At 41.8% G+C, this 24,569-nt stretch overlaps 2 protein-coding genes across 2 annotated transcripts; one reads left to right on the top strand and one right to left on the bottom strand.

Moving 5' to 3' along the window:
• Positions 1 to 1,702: 1,702 nt before the first annotated feature.
• HER10_EVM0001996 (chitin deacetylase) lies at positions 1,703 to 3,230 on the top strand. The gene is made up of 2 exons (XM_035471727.1): positions 1,703 to 2,335; positions 2,395 to 3,230. Exons 1-2 carry the CDS (start codon positions 1,793 to 1,795, stop codon positions 3,079 to 3,081), a joined length of 1,230 nt encoding a protein of 409 aa, XP_035330464.1. The 5' UTR covers positions 1,703 to 1,792; the 3' UTR covers positions 3,082 to 3,230.
• A 10,951-nt stretch (positions 3,231 to 14,181) lies between these two features.
• HER10_EVM0012874 (uncharacterized protein) lies at positions 14,182 to 16,279 on the bottom strand. The gene is made up of 2 exons (XM_035482254.1): positions 15,233 to 16,279; positions 14,182 to 15,180 (listed from the first exon to the last, which is right to left on the bottom strand). Exons 1-2 carry the CDS (start codon positions 15,869 to 15,871, stop codon positions 14,299 to 14,301), a joined length of 1,521 nt encoding a protein of 506 aa, XP_035331083.1. The 5' UTR covers positions 15,872 to 16,279; the 3' UTR covers positions 14,182 to 14,298.
• Between the last annotated feature and the right edge of the window lie 8,290 nt (positions 16,280 to 24,569).

Genomic DNA, 24,569 nt, shown 5'->3' with positions numbered 1-24,569 from the left:
CCCAAGGCGGACTGCGGGGACCAACTCCGGAGACCCTCACGGCTTGCGGCACAGCAGGAGGAAGAGGCACTACGGAAATGAGAAGCAGGCCACAGGCAGAGCCGGTCACAGAAGAGGCCGAGGGGCCTTTGATCAAGCATGACAAAAACAATGCGCAAAAAAAGAAGCAATGGAAGAAGCCACTAATCCATGGCTCGTCTCGACTACAACCGGAGCTAGTATGAACGGCGCGACCAAGGGCAACGAACGAGGGTGAGACCAGCCACGCCGTCGCTGCCCCAAGCTCCTCTAAGCTTTTCTTGATCCAAGTGCAATGTCCAAGGACAATGTCACTTTGAAAGTCACTCAGTCTCCCTTTCCCCCTTTGGTGCTCGGTAGTCGTCCATATTGCACCATAGGGACCATACACGCCGACCACATCGCAAAGCGGTGTTCTCGGGGAACAGACAGCTACTCTGCGCGTATTCCGGCGCCTCAACGCAACGCAGCGCAACGCAACACCACGTCCCCAATGGCGGCAGAGAACAAGACCCCAATGCGACGAAAGGCGACAGCGATGATGGCTGACATTGTTGGCCAATCACGAAGATTGCGTCCCTTGCATCAATCCCCTTCCGTAGGACCCCAATGCGCCAAGATTCGCATCCCGTCACACCTCTCGAGAAGAAAATTGCCGGATGACTTAGCCCAGGTTCCCCCTCAAACCCCGATTGAGCACTGCGTATCCAAAGCACACCATATTCAACGAGTTAAGGCGCATTGGGTCGGGCCTGCGCCTCAGCCGCCGCCTCCCATTGCACGGGAGAAAACTGGGAGAAGTGGTTTGTCGCTGACCGCCTCCAAAGTCCCTCCTTGATCCAAGCCCCCAAACTGTCTGCCTACGGCTATCCCAAAAGGTACAAGTTTGTGGGTTAAAAAAGGAATCCGAGGATCTGCTGCCAAGTGCCTCGGGCGTAGACCGCGGGGGACTGCAATCTTGACATCCAGCCAGTTGGGATTTGCCAATGCTCGTATTGTCGCCTTTTTACCAGTTCATGCCCATTTCGAGTCAGGGGGTCACCTCGCAAATGTGTCTGAAGACCGAGGTCAAGCCTCAAAGCCCAGAAGCCCTGACTAAGAGTTCGAACACGATCTTCTTGGCTCTAATTTCTTCTTCGTCTGAGTCCTTTGTGATGATCACACCGACAAGCGCTCTTCTTTCACTTCATGTTTGTTTGCCAACAGCATCCCCGCAAAACGGCCCCTACCTTACCCGTGTAGACGTGGTCCTGGCGCGGCGCATCGACCCTTTGGCCGCTTTTGGTACACGCCGTCTCTCTTGCGACATCAAGCCGCAGCCCATAGTCTCCCTCTGCCTCACGAACAGGTACCCAACCTTGCCAGTCGCAAGACAGACCGCGCTCTTACGGCCATTCACGGCATTCCCCTTGCTTCTTGTTGTCTGTATGGGTGCGAGCTTAGCGTTCAGAATGTCCTGCCCCCTCCATCTCGCCCGAGAACCCGGCCGCGGCCGTTGGGGGCGCGGCACACGGACGGGACGCCCGCTTGGGATCACCTCTTGCCCAGCCTTCTCCACGCGACGCTTGACGGGTTAGGCCAACACTCTCATTTCCTTTAATCCCCGATGCTTCTCGTACATGAGAAGCCCTAGGGATTCTTCTTTTAGTACACGGATACGGGGTTCAGATATAAGTGCAGCCATCCCACACAGTTCGAAGTCGAGCTCGTGAAAGCCCATCTGGTCGATCGTCTCACTGTCATTCGCTTTCAACCACACTATCGAACCGCAAAGATGCTTGTTAGAGTACACTCTCTTTCTCTCCTCGCAGCCATTGTGGCCTGTGGCGACCTGGTGGCGGCTGTCCCCCTCGAGTCATCGTCTGCTCTCAACACCCGAGACCTGCCCCGCCCGCGCTTCGGAAATGTCCCATACGGCGTTGATATCACTCGCTGCACAGTCAATGGCAAGCTCGCCCTCAGCTTCGACGATGGTCCCGGAGAATACACCAGCCAGGTTCTTGACACGTTGGAGAAGAACGGCAACATCAAGGCAACATTCTTCCTCGTTGGCACGAACGGGAACAACGGCATCGCCAGTGGAACCTACACCTCCGTCCTGAAGCGGATGTTGAGCGCTGGCCACCAGCTCGGTAGTCACTCATGGAGTCACAAGGACTTCAACACAATTTCCAAGGACCAACAAATTCAAGAGGTTCTTCAGAACGAGGAGGTCTTTGCCAAGACCCTCGGCCTCATTCCCACCTACTTCCGCCCTCCTTACACTCACTGCGATGGCCAGTGTATATCTACACTCAACGACTTCGCGTACCACGTCGTGAGTTGCACTTGCAGTAATATAGCTCCAATGTTCCTCCAACTGACATTCATGCGTAGACCGATTACAACCTTGATACCAAGGACTGGGTAGACAATGGTGTCAACTCGAAGGCTACCTTCTCAGGTGCCATTAATAGCGCCAGCCCCGCTAGTACCTCCTTCATCAGCTTGGCCCACGATATCCACACATTCACCGTCAACGGCTTCGTCCAGTTCATGATCGACACAGCGAGGGAGAAGGGCTTCGAGTTCACGACTATTGGCGACTGCCTCGGCGACCCGGCCTCGAACTGGTACCGCGACCCTAAGACTGGAGAGCCGTGGAGCGGAGTCAAGGAGGAGCCCAAGCCCACTACGACCAGCAAGGAGATTATCATTCCCACCACAACGTCGGCTCCTATCTCTAGCACGACGTCCGCTCCGGAGACCAAGACACCCACGACGAAGTCTGAGTTGGAGACCGCCAAGCCCTCCGTCACCGTCAAGAGCGCTTCCGAGACTGAGGAGTCAGAGAGCGAGACTGCTACGCCTACTGCCACCGGCACCGGCGTCAAGCCTTCTACTGCGTCTAGAACCGTCGACGGTGGTGCCCACATTGGCATTCCGGTGACTCCTACCGGCACGACCGCTGCTGTGAGACCTACCACCACCAACACTGTCGTTGAGGTCAACGCCGCTGGCCGTGCTGTCTTCTCTGCCGGTGGTGCCATCGCCGGTGCGCTTGCTTGGGCCTTGATGGTTTGATAGTCGCATAAAGTACCCTGACCATACAGTCCCGCCATGGGAAGAGGACTATAATCTTCGTGTAATATTTTGGATAATCCCTAATCTGGACATCGCTAGGACGATCGGTCGTTTGAGAATGGGATGGAGTTAAGACGAGTACATGATACCACGCCATTGATGGAGTCGAGTTGTAGTGTACTACATATTGCTGTATAGATGCGATCGCGAGTCGATTTCGACATGAACACAAAAGCTTCGTTGATACTTCATCTCAATTGCTTGCGAGGACACGAGTTGGTCTATCATGTAAGATCTTGGTGAAGCAGCACCGGATAATCAGGCGTTTCAACACCATCCACCCTGAAGACCAGGTTCCCTCCATGAGACGCGTATTTTAGTAGTGCACGATATTTCATGCATCTCGCCACTGTGAATGCTATGATATTGTCGTGCACACGTAGGCCGTCTAAGACTACCTCTTTTGTGGCCTTCGACGAAATTAAGTATTCGTTACAACTTTACTAAGACATGATTGCTCGGGCTGCATAAAGTAATATACGTCTGAATTTAAAGAACCCCGATAAATAGAAGCGCGCAAAGTATGGCTGACTACAGAGAATGAAACGATGCGCTTTCAACGCGTCCTAACACGAGGCTGAGTGACCCTTCATTAATAAAGCCCTCTATTAGTATCCCTATCACAGGGATATTGGTCGATTAGTTCGAACCGTGGGTTAACGTAGTAATAGGTTAATTAACTATATAATTCTACTACGTACATATAAAAAGGAGGTTCTAACCGCTGGTTAAGTAAGCCGCAATAATTAATTATATAATTAATAAGTAGCCCCTACGTTATTACGAAATTAAATTAAATTTCTAATTTAATACTAACTTTCTCTTTTTTTTATTATTTAATAACGGTAATTAAAAGTATAATTTAATTTTTAATTAGCCCGTTAGATCTACTTTTTTCTTTTTTTACTACTCTTTTATATAACTTATTTTTTATTTATATAATTATTTTTTTACTAACGAATTATTCTAACCCCTTATTAAGTATAGCTTTTATAAAAATATTAGCTAAGTTATTATCCTTATTAATTTAATAAATCTTGAGGATCTCTTATTATTTATATAACTACTTAAAGGTTATAATATTAATTATAAACCTTTTTTTTTATAATACCTAACTTAATAAAGTACTGTATAATAAATACAAATTAATATAAACGATTATAAAGATTATAAAAACTAAATTAATTTATAATTTTTTAAATATAATAAAAATTATATAAGCGATATTTATATTATTTACTATCCTATAAATTTTTAATATAGTACGCTTTTAATAACTCGTTTATTTTTATTAATAAGTAATAAATTATATTATTTTAGATTATAAAATTATTTTTACTAAGGGTTTTATTAGTAAGAATAATAATATATCTTAATTATAAAGTTAAGTCGTTATTATTTATAAATAATTTATTAATAAATACGTAAAGCTTTATAATAACTAAATTAATAAGCTAATAAACGAAACTATAGTTATAATTATTTTACTATTATTAAAACTATTAATTAAGAGTATTAAAATTATATTCCGTAAGCTTTATAGTTTACGTAGCTTTAGTATAATTAAAAATAGCCTCAGGTTAATAAATACTTATAATATAAGCTCTTTATACGAGCTTAGCCCTATATTTTTTTATAGTTAAGGAGGTTAAGTTAACGAAGTTAATTTTTTACCCTACCCCTTTTATTAAAAACTATATTATCCCTTTTAATTATAAGGATCCTTTTATTAAATACTAATAAGAATTTTATTATAAAAATTTTTTTAGTTTAATTATAAATATTACTTTTAAAGCTCCTTATCTTCTTTTTATAAACTTAGTATTTAATAAACCTAGGTATTATTTATTTATATTTTAATAATATTAAATAGGTCGTTTATATATATAAAAATTAAACAATAAAAATTATATATTAATATAATTATTAATAATTAGTTAATATAGAAGTCGTAATATATTACTTATTAATAAGTTCTTAATTTTATAAAACTATATAATAATTTAAATATTTTAATAATTATATTTTTAAATACTTATTAATTATCTCTCTTTTAGTAAGTAAGGATTTTCTTTATAAGCCTAGTAACTAATTATATATATACTTACGTAATATTATAACTCTATATTTAATATCTTTTTATTTTAATAATATTATTAATATTATTATAAAGTACTAATTATATTATTAAACTATAAGTAATTAGATAAATAATATTACTTTTTAATATTACCGTACCCCTAAATAATATATTTCGATTTTTATATAACTAGGAGTACCCTTCCTTTTTATTTTTATACTATATATAATTTAAAAATATAGATATTTACGTATTTAATTAGATTATAAAAATAAATTAATAAACCCTCGATCCTATAATATATTTATTTTAATAAAATCTAATCCCTTATATAATTTTCTTAGTATTATAATTATACTATCCTTTTATAATTATATTACGAGTATAAAATTAACCTTTTTTAACTATATAAAATATAATATTTATTTCTTTATTAATAATAAATTATTATAGTAATACCCTTTTCTGCGGTCTTCTTAATTATCTTCTTATTAATAAAAATATTACTTCTTCTTCCTTGTTATTTATTTATTTTATAATAATAATCTTATCGAAGATAATTTCTTTTAATTATTAAGTTACTAAGAAGATTTTCCTAGTTTTTTCTTTTATAATATTAAAATCTCTTACTAAGATTAGTATAATACGGCCGTATTATTATAATTATTATTTTAAATAGTTAATCTTAATCCTTAATAATAATATATAACCGTTCGTTAATAAAAATTAGTTTATATAAGCTTACTTACTATTTAATAATTTCCTCTAAACCTTAATATCCGAATTTAATAATATATTAAAATTAGGGCTTATATTTAGCTTATTACGTATAATAATAACCTTATTAATTTATTATTTTATATTTACCTCGCAAAGTATTTTTATTACCTTCTTAATTACCTAAGCTCGTTAAGCTATGTTTAATAATAATAGTAAAGCTATTATTATCCTTAAGTATACTCTAAATACAAAAGTATTAGAATTAGCCCTTTTAGGCCTATAATATCGTTATAATACTTAAGTACTATTTAAAAATACTTCTTATCTATAGTATCGGGCTCTTATTATAAATAATTTTAAACGCTCTTTTTAGTTATTAATAAGCCTTTTTACCTTATTAATACTATAATACGCTTTAATAAGTACGATTTTTAATTATATACTATAAATAGTAATATTATTTTTAAACTTACTAATTTAAAACTAATATTAATATTAGTTTTAATTTTATTTAGTAATCCTTAGTATATATTAATTTATACCCTCTTTAATATTAACTAAATAATTTTAATTTATATATTCTTTAAGAATTATCTCTTTAAAATATCGTAACCTTATTAATAATATATAATATTAAGTAATTATTAAAATAGAAAATATTAATAACGATCTCTTAATTAAAGTTAAAGTTATTATATAATTTAAATTTAAATCTGTATAAGCTCTATACGTTTATTTAGTATTAGTAATATACTCTTATTAACTATTTTAAAGCCCTATTTTTACTTCGTTCCCTAAATATTTAAAAGTTATATAGCTTCGTAATTAATAAGTAGTTAAAACGTTTATATAATTACTTAAGCTCGCCCTTTATAAAATAATTAATAAATTTAATATTTAATTCGAGCTTTATAAATATATATCCTTATTATTATTTAACGAGCTTAAAAACTAGTTATTAAATAATTAATTCCTTATATTATTAAATATAATCTTTAACTTATTTATATTTTTAAGTATAATAAGAATAGTATATTAATAAGGAGGATATAAAAACTATTATACTAAAGCGTATAATAACTTTTACTATACTTAAGGTATATATTTTTTACTTAAGCTAAAGCTAATCTTTATAATATTTATTATTAATATATTTAATATAACTAGGGATATTTTTAGAGCACTTAGAATTACCCTTATTTCTAATTAATTATTATAATATTCTTATATTTAGGATAATCCTATAAAAATTTCTAAACTATACTACTTATTAATATAAAATACTTAGGTAGTACTACTAATTAATCTTTTAAAAATATAAAAAAAGAGCTCCTAGCCCCTTTATTATCCCCCCTTCTTTAATAAGATCCTTATTAATAACTTTTTAAGTACTAAGTATAATATTTTTTAAACTAAGTATTATAGTATTTAGCGGACCTATCCTCCGAGGGATTTTCTTATTATAACTATATAAAAAAGCCTATTTATTAAGAGCCCGTACTACCTCTCGTTCGTTTAGTATAATATATTTTTTAATAACTAACAAAATAAAAAAAGAATAATTAAAATTATTAAATTCGTTATTATCGATTCCCTCTATATATAAAGTTAAATCCTTATTACTTTTTTAACGCTTTTTAGAATAGCCTATTTTAGTAATACTATCCGCCCCCTTTATTTATTACCCCTCGTAAATAATAAAAAAATAATAAAATTAGTTACTACTTATCTTACTTTACGTTCCCTTACCTTTTATATTATTTATATAATTTAATATACTTTTTCTTAGTATAATTACTTAACTAATAGCTATCCTTTTATATATAAAATATCTCCTTTTATTATTCCTATTTTAAATTAAACTAGTAACTAATTAAAGAGTTTACCCTCTAACTTAATAACTACTATACTTAGCCTCTTATCCCTTACCTTAGTACGTATAATTAACCTAATACTATTAATAAAAGCCGTTATAAAATTAGAAGTATACTTAATAAAGTATTTAGCCTTAATATTAAAACTAAATCTTAGCTTTAAATAGAGCGTTTTATAATTATTAAGTAGTTAGTATAGAGTTATTTTTATTTTTAAAACTCTTTATATTATAATATAAAAATATTTAATTTTCCGTTTATTAATCCCTTATTTAGTTACGTTTTTACTAACTTATTAATATAATTAATAAACTCTTTAAGGATTTTAAGCCTCGACTTTTTTTATCGTTCTAATTATAAATCTAAATAAAAATATCCTTAGCTTAGATAAGAGCTTTAGATTTTTATTATAAGTCTCGAAGCAGCTTTAGATTATATTAATATTAAAAGTTAATTTAATTATATATACGTATTACTTTATAATAATATTTTATAACCTTATTAATTAGTACGATATTAATTACTAAGTAGTACTACTACTCTCTAATACTAACTTTTATAATAATTAAAAATATCGTAAGGGTTTTTATAAAATTTTATATTTCCTCCTAATATTTTTTTTTAAAAATATTTTTATAAAGTTTATAAATTACTATATGCTTATTATTATTAAATTACTTTCTTTATAAATCTCTTACTAATTAAAATAATTATATTAATTTTACGTAGTTAATTTTATACTTTACTAGTTAGTTAGTAAAGCTACGTATTAATAACGTTACTAAGCTAGTTATAAAAATTAATAAAATCGTTATTAGTTACTTATTAAAAGTAATCCCCTAGCCCGTGCTATAGCTAGTATTAATATATTATTATTAATAATTTTAATAAAAAGTCTAGTTAGTTTACCTTTTACTAAACTTATTATATTTTAATATTACTTTACTAATCTTATAATATAAATTTGTTAATAATAATTATTATAATAAGCGTTTTATAAACTCTTTATTTTACCCTTATACTAATAAAACACCTCGGTAATAAAAAATTTATTAACTTTTTTATAACGTTCGGATTAATATTAATAAACTATTTATTTTTTAATTACTTAGGTTATTAGCGATTTTATAGAATAAGGGTTATTTTTGAGTCCCTTCTAAATATAGATTTTTATAATATATATTAATATTATATTAATTTACTTGTTACTAGGGTTATTAATCTTTTATATACCTATATCCCTTAGTATTCTAGGTTAATTATAATCTAATTATTTAAAATAAGGATTTTTCTTTTAAACTATATACTAACTTACCTTATTATACCTTAGCTCGTACTCTTATTTATTAAAACTAGTATATTTAATTTTAATAAGGTTATTTTAAAATTACTTATTAGCTATAGTATTAACGTATTATTATTACTTATTAAATTTATTAAGGTTTAGGAACTTCCCTTCTTTTTACTTATATTTTACTTTATTAATATTAGCTCTTAGTTAATATAACTATCTACTATTTTTTTATAGCCTTTTTTATTCCCTTAATTAATTAGTATTAAAAATAGATTTATAAGTAGCTTAATAACGTTTTAATTATATAGTATTTCTTTTAAATTAAAATTTAAAAAGCGTATATATATATTAAACAAATTACTACTAATTAATATTTTACTTTTACTTTCTTAAAATTAATAATTTTATTTAATAAAATAATAATATAAAAAAGCTTTTAAAACCTCTAAAAATTCTTTTTTTTTTTAGTAATTATCGTAGCCTTTTTTAACTTTGTTAAAAATTAAAAAATATTTAAAACGTTAGTATTAAAAGTTAATTAATTTACCTCGAAGTTTTATAATTACTAAGCTCTATAATTATTATAATTTCTAAATCCTCTTTTTTTTTTTATAATATCTTTTATATAGTATTTTATAATAATACTCTAGGTCTAGGAATAATTAAGGGGTTATAAAATAATTATTTAAATTATAGACCTCAAGGTCGTATTTATAAAATCTTTATAATAATAAACCCCTACTTTATAACTTTTATATAAAACTAAATATTAATAAAAATAAAAAGTAAAATCTAACTATTCTCTATATTTTAAGGATCTTTTTTTATTATTTATATAATACCCTTTTATATTATATAATAGGGCTTATTTATTATATAGGTTAATTAAATAAGTAATTATTACGTAAGTAATTTTTTATTATAAGGGTTACTTTTTTAATTACGGGCTAGCTATAATAAAATTAAGTAATAAAAATATATAAGGTCGATAATAATAGCTTAATTACCTTAGTACTTTTATTAATTAGGGGGTTATTTTAATATAATAAATATTAACCTTCCGTAAGTAATTAAGTACTGATCCTCTATTTCGTTCTATTATAAAGATTTACTTTTATTACTTATTTTTATAAAGCTAAATAGTATAATTCTCTTATTACGTTTTATTTAAAAAGGTTATTTTATTTATATATAAAATACCTTACTAATCTATAATAATAAGAATTAACTACTAATTAGTATTAATATCCTTATTATAAAGATATTAATTAATTAGTTCGAACCGTAAGTTAACGTAGTAATAGGTTAATTAATTATATAATTCTGCTACGTATGTATAAAAAGGAGGTTCTAACCGCAGGTTAGGTAGGCCGCGATAATTAACTATATGGTCGATAAGTGGCCCCTGCGCTGCTACGAGGTCGAATTAGACTTCCAATCCGACACCCTCATACTCTTAATAATATCGATCTTTTCGTCCGGCATTCAGAGTAAATACGAGGCATCTAACCTGCGTCACCCCGCCAATCCCCCCATTGATACCTGCGGATCAAAGCATCAGTGAGTTTCCCAGGGAACGAATTGTGGCGGAGGCCTGAAGGGAACGGCTTACAATTCTTCCAGTTAGCTGACATGATATCATCACAAGACGGTCCATCGGGACCGAGTGGCCGCTGAATATCTTGGAAATTTTGGGAGGTGCGGCATCCCACCTTCCAGTTGACCTTGAAGTCCAAGTAAACCCCATATCTATCCTTGTAGCGCCATCGCCAGGCGTGAAGGGGGTGATCTTGTACATCGTCTACGATAGTGATGTTATCGCGTGCAAGATCCGAGTCGCAGAATCGTTCCACGCCCTTATCCACGCCGTCATGGTGCACATCTCGGTGGCGCTCGTACTCTTTGTAAGAAGGATTGTTGCATTCAATGGGGAAGAGCTTGAGGGGTGTCTCATCTCCTCGAGGCTGAACCGGCATGGAAGTCGAGCTTCTCGAGCCCGGCACTTGGGTTTGTGGCTGAAGAATGCTCGAGTTCTCTGGTGAGAGGAAGGGTGTGACTGTTGGCGGTAAGAGGCTCAGAAGCGATTTTGTGGGATACTTGACAGTTGATGGGTGTTCGATTGAGGAAGATGTTGTTGAGCTGGTCCAGGCATCTGAGGTGTTGAATTCGTGCATGACAGCAGCATGGCTTGCGGAGGCATAGAATATGAGCAACTGAAGAATCAAGTGAGCTAGCATGATTGTGGGCTTTAGTGGAGGGTCGAAACAGAAGAATTCATGTCGAATGCAAGTTTTCGGAAGAACGCCTCCGAGTCTTCTCGCAAACCTAGGAAGTAGGCTCTATATAAGGAACGCTCTTTGAGCACTTTAGGGACGGAAGAGATGTTTGTGGGCTTGTAAGTCAATTGCCGAAGTCACTGCTACCGCCATACAGCAAACCTGCCGAGCCTTCTGAAAGCGTACCGAGCTAATTGTATTCTTCTCCATGGGCCTGATTCCTTGTCTAGCCAGGGTGCTTTAGGTATGGCAGTTCCATACGCACCGTCCATGTTCTACAAGGCCATTTTCCAAGAACTCCTTGCCGCGTTTGCGAGGCTCTTCTACAAAGCACTTCTCTTGCATTTCGCAAAACCCCCACACCTTACTTGCAAAATTGAATGTAGAATAGTAAATATTATTCTCGGTGTGAAACACAAACTTCAGTACCTCAGTGGTATCTATCGTGCAAGGGACTTCCCACGCTTCGAGGGTCCAGCCCCTCCCTCAACCCCCGGACGCTTGAGCTCCGCCTCTGACAGCTGCTCCCAAGCCTCAAGGACATCGGTAAAACCTCCCAGGTGCTGCTTGAACGAGTCTAAACACATGAAGTCAGGTAGCATCCACTGGTGCGAAAAGACCTGATGGTTATCTTCAACAGTGAACAGTTCCGGAATAGTCCGCATGACGATGCTGCAAAGAGGACAACATAGCTTGGAGATCCCAATGTACTTACCTATACGTGACTTCATTGCTTGACCCCCGTTCTTGGGTCGTCTCTGCAGTATGTAGTAGTCAAGAATCTGCATTTCACAGTGCATCAGTCTCAACGTGGGTCCATGCGTGGTAGGGACCTCTGGGCTACAAGGGGCTGCGATGGGATGGAACTCGACGCTGATGCTCATCGGAAGACACTTTTGGCGATGTTCTAGCAAGAACTTGGAAATGGTCTTCAGGTTGATCAATGGCTCGGCGATAATTCCCAGGATGGAGTAGAAACAACGGGTTAGCTTTTGCGTGGTGGGATCCAACAACTTTCTACGCGTACCTGTTAGCTTCAAGAACCCACGAATCTCTCCGCGAATGTCGGCTTCAGCCTGTTCACAGCCTCTTCTATCGAACAAGCGACATGATGCTTCCGATGCTTGACGGAGCCCAGGGATCGATTCATGTGTGACCTGAGGGTGAATGGCGTCTTCCTCCGTGATTTGATCGGTATATTCCCGCGCCCGTTTGAGGGGGTTAGCTTTCCTTTGTCCGTCGCTCCTCTGCGGCGGCTCTTTCGCTTTATGGAGTCTTACTAGCCAATTGAGTACTTGAAGTGAGTCTTCGCCGAAAGGCTGGTCGGCTCCACTGTGTGTAGCAAGATGTCGCAAGAGGCTTTGCAGGCCTTGGCATTCGAGCTCGACCTCGTGCAGAACCCGAGCGGCAATGTGCTTCAGAGCCAACAATTCGACATTGGCTAGCGAAGTGGTGCCGTTCATCAAGTCTTTCAAGGTTTTCATGAACTCGATGTCTTCCTCGGTTAGACCACGATTCTTCGCTAGCCTAAAGTTGATGATCCGCGCTTTTTGAAGCTCATCTTCGTCAACATCACAGCCGACCGCGCCCACGTGGTCGTAAACCCGGTTTTTGACTCCGCTAGTGGTCTGGAGAAAGTATGCTAGAGCTTTCTGCGTTGAATTGATGTCTTTCATGTCCTCGCCGAGCTCATGCGTGCTGATAAATGTTGGAGTCGGGAGGGATCTGGCAACATCCTGCAACAATTCAAATCCTTTTGAGATGATGCCTGATGTCTTGAGCAAGTCTTTGATCCCTTCACCGTTGAAATAGTCCAAGTTCTCAAGTACAGACTTGAACTTCTCGTCTTTATTCTTGATTTCCAAGGCTCCTGCATTGTCACGTTTCGCAGTCCCGCCCCGTGGCGTCGGTGGATTCAAGACGTAGAGATCTCCATGAGCGATTGGCTCTGGTTTTGAAGCGTGTGGTATCGTATCTTGCGGTGTCATGATGCGATTGAATTGCGCGAAAGAGGCTAATGTTGTAATCGGTGCCTGTGCTGTAATGCCATCATCATGTCGAATAATGTCTCATCTCACCTTATGTACCACTCTAGAGAGGACCTCGGAAGGTGCTTCAGGCATCTCGATTGTTCTGAATGACTGCAGGGTCGTATGTCAAAATTGATCAGCGATTTGACTTGTTCTCTTGCCCGGTGGTCTGGAAGCCACGAATCTCGCTCAAGGTTTCATATGGAACAACAAAAGCTTCAATATGATACTCTTCCTAACGCATCAAGATATATGTGACACGTCAAATTGACACAAGGCTGTTGAGGAATGGCAAAGAAGTCGATCCTGATTGCAAGATTATTCTGAGGCTTCTAGACTTTGCCACAAACGAACCCTAACGTAACTATTCCATAAAGCCTAACAGCCGAGATATATGAAGGCTGAGTGATTCGTCTCTCCATCAGACGTCCAATATCTTGGCTTGATAGGATCAATTGTTATAGTTCACTGTACGGATGCGAGTAGACGATGTCTTGCGGGCATTTAAAATGTTGACACTAATTCAAAGGGTCGCTGGGCATATCGTAGGTAAGTGAAGATATGTGCGAAAAGAAAAGTGCCCTCGAGAGATAAGATTTTGTATGGGTAGACAGTGGATAAGATGACTTAGTAGTGCTAGATGAATGAAGTCTATACATGACATTATGGGTATAACTAATACAGATGACCGCCCAAAGCCCAACCCGCTATCGTTAACAGAGCACATTAGGAAGTTGCCTCCCCATTAAACATATAAGATCTGATACCGTAATGTAGAGCCCGATGTCTCTGTAGGCCTGATCAGTAGATTGGCCGATGTCCGTCAATGGTCCTTCGACCAGGCTGCTGCCAATTGGCTCTTGCGCCTGGCAAACATGTGTTTTCACATGCTGCCCACGCTCTGTGCCCTCTCTTTCTCAATTGTATCAATCGAAAGCGGCCTTCCATTGGCCTTCTTCCCTCCCGCGTGACCTTCCATCTCTACAACGACCGTTGTCACTGTTTCCATCTGGATGCCTTCCATCTGCCCGGCCCTTCTCCTTAGAGACTCCTGGCTGATGCTTCGATGTGCTCCACTGCGACGTCGATCTCGCTTCATGTCGCCCGCACCACGTCCCCGGCGGAAAAGCTTCCAGAGCCAGCCGCCGGTACCCTCGTCCGCAGACAGGTTGTTAGGTGCACTTCCAGCACCCTGTACCCACACCATGTTGCCGTAACGCCGGTTAGCCGGTGTTCGCATGAAGGCGAAAGTCTCGATACCTGTCTCTTCGAAGTCTGGGGAGGCATTGAAGATAATGACATGACGAGTGGTGGAGAATAGAAGAACATCAAGCCAGCCATTGGATGCAATCATTGCACCGGCGAGGCAGAAGTACTCTAAGGAAACAGACTTTCCAGCCATTGTGATGACACGACCTAACGCCAAAGGTGCCGTACACAGGATGTAGATTATGGGATAGATGAGGAAAGCAGGGTGATGTCCGGCGTTGCTTGGATTAGACGCCGATGCAGCTTCGCCATGGGAGCTCCTTGGTGGCCCAGATTGGGACATTGTGTGGGCGTGACTGAGCTTACGACCGCGATTGCTCTGGGAGGCAGAAGAGGTTGTGTTGTTGGAAGAAGAGGGCAGTTGAAGTGATGGATCGGTGCGTCGGATGTGGTTGAAGATGAGAATGTAGAGGCTCGCAGTGATAAAGAAGGAAACAAACATCCACAGGTAGTGAAGATAAAGACGCATCGCCTCATATCGGACATTCACCCAGCACTATGATGACGTTAGCTCGAGCTGATACGTAGACATAATGACAAAAACTTACCCATGCAGCGGCACGAACGTAGAGGCCACCGTTGTCGGCTCCATTGTTGGTGATGATGACGCCGGCTATGGCCAAGGCGTAGATGAAGAACCAAACAGAGCCGATCATGCACCAAAATGCCCAAGTCGGGAGCTTGTAATCCCTGACAACCGACAAATAGGTGTGAATGGCAATCGTGGTGATAAAAGCGCTGGAAGCCAAATCGCCTGTCGAGATGAACCAGCCCTGCGCCCAGCATGTCGTGCTCTCTACGATGATTCCACCCTTGTTGAGCCATGCCGCATTGAGCAAGAAAGCAAGAGCTTGCTGAATATCGGCCAGCAGCAGGTTGTAGATGAGCATCAGGAACTGGTTGGGTGCGTCCCTTTTGACTTTGTGCTTCTTGTTGCCAGGGTACATTGTCTCCGGAAGACCCATCTCTTCGGCCAGAACGGCATCCGCGTTCGGCTCATCAGCCATGCGCTGTGGCCGGTCCGGGCCCGGTGCAAGATACCATGTTATCAGCCGATAGGTCAAGACTAAGAAGAGTGCCGTTGTTGTGATGAACGAAAGGAAGCCGAAGAAAGAAACGGCAGTTAGGCCCCGTTGCAGAACTTCGGGAAGTGGCGTCAATGTTTGACTGTTCGGGTCCAGTTCCATGGCGGGCGGTGCGGTCAACGGCGACGGAGCAGCCAGGTGGCGTTTCGGGATAGAACGGGGTGGGTGGTTCGGGTCGCCGTTAGACGACTTGTCTTTACCGAGCTGTCATCCAAGCTTTTGGCGCAACGCCCTCTCCGATGGCAATTTTTTGTTGGTGATTATGCCGGCTGACGCAGAGGTCGACGGTTTCGTGCAAAAGACGTTGTAAAAGTGGCTGCAAGCCAGATCATAAATGGCCTTGGTCTCTACAGATGGGCCAGACCAGACTGCGGAGCCAAGGTCAGTTATGGAGGCCCTGTCCCTGGCATAATCCTTAGCTTGAATGGAATCAACTTGACCCAACTTGTGAGGGGCGGTTATTCAGCATTCGAGTGACTAGGGGATGGGGATCATGTCGGTAAAGACTACTTCCGTACGAACGAACAGATCGAGGAAGATGGGAATTCAAGTGTTGGCCGGAGTTCCACCTCCCCTAAATGGAAGTATGACCGGGATGCTGGGTCCCTCTCTCAACGTAGATTGGCAACCTGGAGATTTTTTGAGGCGAGGGCGCAAGGGATGATTTGCGCGCCCGTTCATCTGGATCTGGGGAAAGCAGAGTTGTGAGCGATTCACAATTAGCGGTATGTTACGATCGACAGCCAATTGCTCTAAACTTTCCAAGACATCGTACCAAGAGCCGTAGTCACCAATAACTCTAGATAAAAGACAACGCGCTTCCATCGAAAGTTCAACGAATCCAGCAAAGATATGTGTCTTGTTGCAATCAAGTGGCCGCAGTAGCCTCGACTCTTTGACTACTTCATTTCACTAAGAACGAGCCTGTCAGAAAAAAAAGGTAAGACAGGGGCGCAATGGGCGAGGAGCGAAGGGCTGCCACGAGGTCTGGCTGAGCTAGAACTTGACGAACTCATGCTAAATCGCTAGACCAAACCTTAGCTGGATTCTATGAAGCCCGTTGATTGGTGCTTTTCCGACATAATCAGGGGTGGGATCCTTCTTGGAACCACCGGCATGATCACCGAAATGGGTTGCACGAAATGCTAGCTTTCATTCGGGTGTCCCTGCGTTGAGAAGACAAGTTAGGCTTCTGCAATGGCACGATTATTGTAAGCTAGAATCTCGTTTGTGGAGTTGCTCATTGCATCTTTTGTCTCATACGTTGTTTGCGATGCTGCTTGTCGCCCTGTCCCCGCGAACTCCATTGTCGCCATAGAAGCTCCATAACGATTCTTCAGCTCAAGTTCCCACCGCCCACGTTGTGGATTCTGGCGCTAGGCTGAAGACGGCGACCTTTGACGAGACTCGACGGCGCTAACACGATGGCGGCGTCAAACTGCTCTTGGCTCACAAGCGAGCCATCGTCTAGATTGTTTCGAAATGTTCTCTCTTGTGTACTAGTCGCGAGAAAGGCGATAATCTCGGTCGATGACCGTTGGAACTAATGAGGCAAGAGATGCGTTCGATATCTGATTTGCAGGCCGTCAACGTGGTGTCCAGGGACCAAATCCGATATACTCAACGATGGCTTCGGCATTCGAATGATGCAACCAAACACCTTGCAGGGCAGTTGGCGTGCGCCACTGAAACGATGATCTCGCTGTCTTCCGAGCTGTCAGATTCGACCGATCTCACCACGAAAGAAAAAGAAAAGAGAACCGTTGTAGCATCGTGCTGCCCTAGGAACACATCAAATCATTCGACATCACACAAAGAACTTGCCCATTGACATCTTTCGTGATGAGCCCCAGAGAGAAGCTATACATGACACAAACTGCTACGTAACAATTCATTGGGTTTTGGGTACGTAAATCGCCAGTTCTCGACTCCGTGTCCGACGGATTATTGCCGGGCTTGCCGCCACCGCGAGTTGAGCAAGTGGAGTGGCGGCTTGCTGTTTGCCAGCTGAAGACAGCCCTGTACGGCCGAATGAAATCACAACCCCAGCCCTATCCTGGGAGAAGGCAAGCATCGTGGGCTTCCGGTCGGATCATGTTTGCATATAACATCCGCCCTGTAATCGTTCATGACTCTGTCGACCCGAAACTCTGGAACAGGGGGGATAGGTAAGAGTTCCAGCATCGTAGCCACGCGGTGATGAAGAAGGAGACCAGCCAGGACCTGGGATTCGTGATCATTATGAACTGGGTACCCTCGAACACTGGGTACCCTCGAACCCTGAGCTAAGCCACCCTGGAGAGGAAATTTGCAGGGCAAAGGGTCACAGCTTAGGCTCTCGCAATGAAGCTAAAGCCAAGTTACGTTAGCTTCAAGACTCCTAGCGTCCAGCCGCACTGCAGGGGACATATCCGATCACTTGACCTGGATCGCATTGGTTTCCTCAAACATCTCCCCCAACAGCAGGGCAGAATTTACGAAGCTTGGCTGTAATTCGTAGAGTGCAAATGCAGAGGTTTGCTCCAGCAGAATTATTACGGTTATTACGGGATGATGGTGGTAACGCAAGAGATTGGCTGCGGGATCGTGACTTCGCAGGCTAGCTCTGGAATTTGTCGGCGCAGTGCCTGGCCGCTCTTCATCCGCGAGCAATTCCTGTAGCAAATCGCGAATACCCGTCATGGCTCTAAATTCTATTTCATCGGATGAAAAAATCGACTCGAGCCGCGTATAGACGTCTCGGAGAATCTTACTGCTTTGAAGTCGGAACGAAGCGAAAACACGCAAGCGATTTGAGCACTTACCACCTGGCACCTGCAAGCTTGTGCGTTTCTCCAGTCCTGTCCAACGTACAGGTCTGAGCTTTAGCTCAACAATCGGCAGCCTCGGTTGATGAAGATGTACGTACGTGGCGTACGTGGCTTGACTGAAGTCAAATATCTGAATTGAAAATGCCCGATTCGTGGCGGGTGATACTTGACGATCGCAATGGCGCACAGCCGCTTCAAGACTGACTAGAGTGACTAGACGACTAAGTGGCCTGGGGCTTCACAACAGGAGGTGGAACTAATTCTGCCAGGCATCGTTCCATCGCTTTAGGTTTCACCCCGAAGACTCGAATCTTGCGAGTACACGTGCACCTTGAGTTTTGGGTGTTGAACAAACTTGTCAAATAGAAACGGTACCAACACTCAATGCCTAGCGTATAAACCTTCGCTGCCGTAAATGTGAGTATCTGCGAATAATGGAAGGGTCGGGACTCAAGAAACGTCATTTGTAGAGAAGTAATATCCATATATCGATTGTTGTGAAGTCCATGCTGCTTCCACAAACATAGTACACATTATAATTACACTTCACAGCCAGTGAGAAGCGAAATTAGGCTTTTAACAGCTTACTCATAGTCTTCTCGTGGGTAGCCTGATATTGCTAAGGTAGCTCATACGTCTCCTAGGGCCGATGAGACGTTGTATCGATAGGTCATGGCAAGGGCTTTACGGTGAATCTGATACACGCCATTCTCGAAGTTTATCTGGTATATATCGCATAGCTAGTCCAAACCCACCAAATTGGCCATGTCTTTCTCTCGTCCTGTCCCGTGACATAGCCCTCGGCAATCTGAGGCGAGTTTGGAACCACATCTCGGCTGCCCAGGCAGGTGAGGTACAGATCCCACCGGAAGGCAGGAAGCGCATCCTGCAACTATTTGTCACCCGTACGAGAAAATGGGTGTGTTCAGGTCGCATAGACCAACGCATTGATGCCTTGACTACCTACACACGAACATGACAAATGCACGCAAGGTAGTCATCTGCAACATATCCAGCATGCAGTGATTTTGTGCTTCGATATGAGCCAAGCAGAATGATAAAGAATGTCGGCGAGTTCAGTTTACATGATGTCCATCCGTTGCTTCGAGTCATGGACTTACTCCCCTTGATCTGAGCATATCCAGAAAGTAATACTTGTGCAGTAAAATCTATCTCTATTCAAATACTATTAATTCAGACTTGTTGTTCTAAGTACATCAGGGAAGTGGGATATCGTGACAGCTTGCAAGGACATCAGGTCCTCTATTAGTGAATGGTATATTTCATAGTATAGCAGCGGATACTGAACAGAAGGCTTCTTTTTTTGTCGTTCAGAAATGACTTAGGTAGGCATGAGAGTGCTTGATTCTGAAGATATTCTGTTTGCAAGAAAGATTTTGTTCGATTGATCGAACATGCCCCGGAAACCGCTTTCAAATAAGTCGATATGCCTTATTCTCAACTTATGTAGTATTGCCGAGACGCGGGGCTTCTCATAGGTAACGCAGGAGTGGTCTTTCGTGCCTTCTATCGCATGTTTGAATGCGAGCCGTATTATTACCTGAACCAGAATTGTGCCCTTACGTTTGTTCAGAGGCATAGTTCGGGATACACTAGCTCTGGTCTAAATGATTATGCGATGTTGAGAATGTAGGCATTCTATTTTGTGACTTGAAGCCTCAAGTGTTTATGCATCGTTCTGTGTATACTCCGTTATCACTCAACAGGGCATTGGTGAGAAAACAGATACTGACCCGAATTAATGCCAAGTTATGCAGCAATCTCATCTTTGGATTCTGACAGGACTGGTAGATGAACTTTCAGAATTGATCTCACATGCAATTATAAGACCTAGGATTAGCTAGTTGAGCGAACCAATCTCTTCGTTCCAATTATGAGTAAGGCATAATGGTTCGAAACTCAAGGCCACAAAGCTCGCAAAGTCTGGGTCACTGAAGCCATAGAAGTTCCCGAAAGGAGTACATGTGACCTAGTTGATGACTTCGAACATCGGAGATACTAACGCAAGGAGCCAACTCTCCATTAAGTTCGAACTTCACCGATGGTCCCAGTACTCCTGCTTGCCAGTGGTCCTTGGCGAACGTATAACGAAATTAGGAAACTTCGGTGTAAATGCCTGCATTTTGATGTTTAATCGGCTTGGCCGGAGCCTTGGAAATCCTGATTACGAATGGCGTTCCGCCGGGTTTTGCTGTTGAGCTCTCTGCACAGGAACCATATTATTATTCACTGGCAATTAGAGTTGATATACATACTACAGATTTGGAAGTCATGACCGGATTCTGGGCCGGCCAAACGTAGAGAATTCACAATAGAACGTCGCAAGTGTGTTGAACTAATCAGTTCATAGAATGGTCGATCGGGATGACTCGAGCATTATGCATTCTCAGGCCGAAGATTCCATCCTTGCGCGTCGTGAACTACTTTGAGCCCGTTCTCTTCAGCCATCTACTACTGGCAAGCAGACCGTCGGCCTAATTTCACGGCACTGCCGCTTGGACGACACGCCGACTTTCATTGCCCCGACTGCACGTCTGTGAAACTTTGACAGCTCTCAGACATCATCACATTAGACGTACAAACTTACACGCCCCCAGCGCACACTAAGTAGTAGATTGCGGTCTGTGGCAGTGACGCTTCTGCACCTCACCAAGCGCCGACCGCACTTTGCCGCATGTCCTGTGACAATTTCGACGCGCCTAGATGGTTTCTTCAAAACAAAGGTGCCGCTAAAACTACAAACAATATGTATCCACCTAACGTTATTGTTGAGATCGGGGACAGGGCCGGTCGACCTGCGAGAAAGAGGCCAGGCTCACCAGTAATAGTGAGTTCCAAGGTAGTTTAGAGAACGTATTGTGCATGGAGTTCTAGGGGTTCTAGAATATAAATCACTTTCGTGTGCCACCATCACGGTGTAAAATCGTACGGCCTGCCATCACTATTTCGGACCCTGCGTATCTATTTGCGAGTACCGCAATATCGAGATCCCGTACTTACGAGTCCCTTAAACCACACGTCATCAAGAAAGGTAGAAAACCCCATGTGTTCACAGCAGGGAAAGAAAAGCCGTACTTGCCGATAAGTACTTATCTACCTATTTCAGAAGAATGAACGTGGTTAAGTGTCAGGCGTACTTCATCGTATACCACGCGGGAGACATGAAAGGAGAAAGCTCATTAGTCGCCAAAAACAGATGACCTTTTCGTATACTATCTCGCGTTTGCACCGCGCTTCTCGACAACGCCGGCTCGGCTCGAGCATCGGCCCAGAAGCCTGCCGGGATAGCGGGATTTAGCACATCCTAAAATGGTAAAGTAGTCGCGTTCGAGTGCAAGGTATGTCTCGCTGTCACATCAAAGCGAGTCAGCCGAAGTCTAGACTCTCGCGAGAGCGTAAGGCATAGAATTGAGGATGGTCGATAGTCTGCCCTCGTCACGAGGGAGAGGGGATCGTCACGATCAAGGAACCGAAGTCTCTCTTGTCAAATAACTGATGTAAACTTTTACTTGAGTATGTGAAGGTAGAGATAAATTGGATCATCATCGCACAGCGGCTAGTCGGAGATAGTCTGTCGTCCGTTGACACCTTAACAATAACCCGCTAATAAGCTTGCCCACACGTTATCAGTGAAAAGAGCACGTTCCGGACACCAAGTCGACTCTACCTCTATCACTACTATACAAAACAGAATCGTTACGGCAATTTGCTCCCACCAATGAGCTACCGCATACGTATTCTCAAAAGGGTAAGTAAAGTGTCCAAAGGGTCTGTGGAAAGTCTAGTCCTGACCACGGACTGGCCTGCTGCCGGCTTGAAGTGATCCTCAGCCCTAGGGAAGGTCCGCAAGAGCCTAAACAGACCAAATCCTAGTGCATGCGGCGCTCAGTACCAGGTGCGAAACCGAATCAACTGCCCAGGAGCCCGACTCACCAAGGTTGGGTGCCGATGTGGGGGTGCCCCGGACGCCAAGACAGCAGTTCTTTGTGTCCTCCCCTGCGCTCCCCTCTCCTCCGATCCCCCAGTGCCCCTCCCACGGGAAGGGTAAGTGACTCCGACCCGTCGGGAGAATCCGAACTAGAGTTCGAGAAAGTCGGGAGAACCCAGGACTCTGGCCGAGGCCGAGTTTGGTGCAGCTGTCACCTGAAGAAAATGCTCTACAGCTTGATGCGTTGCTGGACCACGCTCCAGAGGCCGTGTGCCGGTTCCTAGACCGTTTCATTGCGTCGCCCAGTCTTGTTGGCGTTTCCATTATGGAAAGCTCCGTCTTGAGCTCTGTACTGAGACTCTGCTTGTGGCGTATTAAATTTCTGGGATGTCAACACTCGATGAAAAACGAAAACATGCAGCGGTTCCCCGTCTTTCTTGGCAGCAAATTTTTCACGTTCAAGAAGTCATATCCCTTCCGTGTCGAGTGGTTTGATGCATATGGGTGAGGGAGCCCTCGCGAGGAAACCTGCCATTCTTGTAAAGTGTGCTACATCTCCGCCTGCACCTCGAAACGTGTCAATGACGCATAACAACGGGCAGGACGACCAGTAGCACCTTGTGCATCACGACATTGTCTGCCCGGTCAGCAGAACCGTTGAAGCCAAATCAGCCACAAAAAGCCATGCGGCCAGAACCCCGGCGGCACAGTGCCGGCTAACATGCCGATGATTTGACGCCTACTTACGCACTTGTGTTACCAAATAAAGTATTTGAATACAAATAACCAAATACGCGATTTCAGACTGTTGTGTCTTTGACGATGAACAAGGGCTCCAGTTTGTCGCAAGGGACTACTCCTTAGACTGCAAGTGAAGGCTAAACTGTTTGGTAGGTAATTCTGAGCAGAGCAGCCGGAGCTTACAGTTAGCGTAGTGCATGTCACCACGCAGGGGAATCAAGGGCGTTCCTGGCATCTCCCACGAGATACTACCGTCACACATCAAGGGACTGGAATACGATTATTCCAAGGCTTATGTGGGATGTTGACGCCTCCAAAGATGGGGGACCGAGAAACTTACGTCCGGACCGCATATTACCATGGATTTAGATCCAGAACCACATCGGGTTGATGTATCAATCGCCGCTAGCAGGAGCTATGACACTCACTCCTCACGAGCAGTCCAAACACTCGATTGGCTCGCAACCTCTCCACTGCAGAGCTTAGGCCCGTTACCGTCTCTTCGAATGATCCCGTTTGGGGCTTAAAGTTTCCCCCGGTGTACAGAAACGGGCTGCTAGGGGAGATGGAAACCATACAAGTGTGGGATGGGGGTGCCACGCATTCTGCCCGGCAGGCATCGCTGAATCCCTCGCGAGAATCTTTCTGGCGAGGGTACAAGACGAAACAATAGTAGACGTTCGATATTACTAGTTTCCTCAAAGGCTTCAGTCGGTCCTTGTGCAGCGTGCTACCTTGGCACCCTGCGAAGTTTGTAGCCCCTTGGGGTGACAATCGTCTCAAGTATGCTGCAGTTGCTGGCTGCGGCGAATAATTCAAGCGTCGGCCACCAGCGATGTCCGGATATGAGGAAACACTGTGGTTCTCGACCGTTGGGAATGCTAATCAGTCGCGGTTAAGGTAAATGCCGGACGCCATGCGCGCCGGACTTGCGCTATGGTAGCACTGTAGGAAGCTCATACCGGAATTTCTTGACTTTGGCAGCCGCAAGCTCTAGTCTTGATGTCAAGCACGCCCAGTCTGATAGTCACTTGCCTGGAAAAAGTTACGAGGATGACGGTGCCAGCAAAGCGGTAAGCTCATCTGAAAGACACCATCAACAGGCCAGACTGGATATTCGACTGAAGTGGCCCAAATCCAAAAGCGAGTCATAACACCGTCGTAAGGCTTCCTTCAGAACCTAATCCACGACTGGCAGTCCGACCCTTTTGCACAGTAGCCCAGCGGCAACGCCTCAAACCTTAAGCCTCCCTACATGCGTACTCGGCCGCATCTTACCTTCGTAGATCTGAAATCTACT

The sequence above is a fragment of the Colletotrichum scovillei genome (assembly GCF_011075155.1).
Source record: "Colletotrichum scovillei strain TJNH1 chromosome Unknown Contig00008, whole genome shotgun sequence".
Taxonomy (NCBI): domain Eukaryota; kingdom Fungi; phylum Ascomycota; class Sordariomycetes; order Glomerellales; family Glomerellaceae; genus Colletotrichum; species Colletotrichum scovillei.
The sequence above is the reverse complement of the archived record's forward strand: the minus strand, read 5'-3'. Positions and strand labels throughout refer to the sequence as shown.

What these genes read in the sequence shown, in the direction of transcription:
- HER10_EVM0001996 (XM_035471727.1), top strand. Translation starts at nt 1,793, where the DNA reads ATGCTTGTTAGAGTACACTCTCTTTCTCTCCTCGCAGCCATTGTGGCC. An exon ending in ACGACTTCGCGTACCACGTC is followed by an intron (nt 2,336 to 2,394) that starts GTGAGTTGCACT and finishes ATTCATGCGTAG; the next exon opens with ACCGATTACAACCTTGATAC.
- HER10_EVM0012874 (XM_035482254.1), bottom strand. Translation starts at nt 15,871, where the DNA reads ATGGAACTGGACCCGAACAGTCAAACATTGACGCCACTTCCCGAAGTT. An exon ending in ACGTTCGTGCCGCTGCATGG is followed by an intron (nt 15,181 to 15,232) that starts GTAAGTTTTTGT and finishes ACGTCATCATAG; the next exon opens with TGCTGGGTGAATGTCCGATA.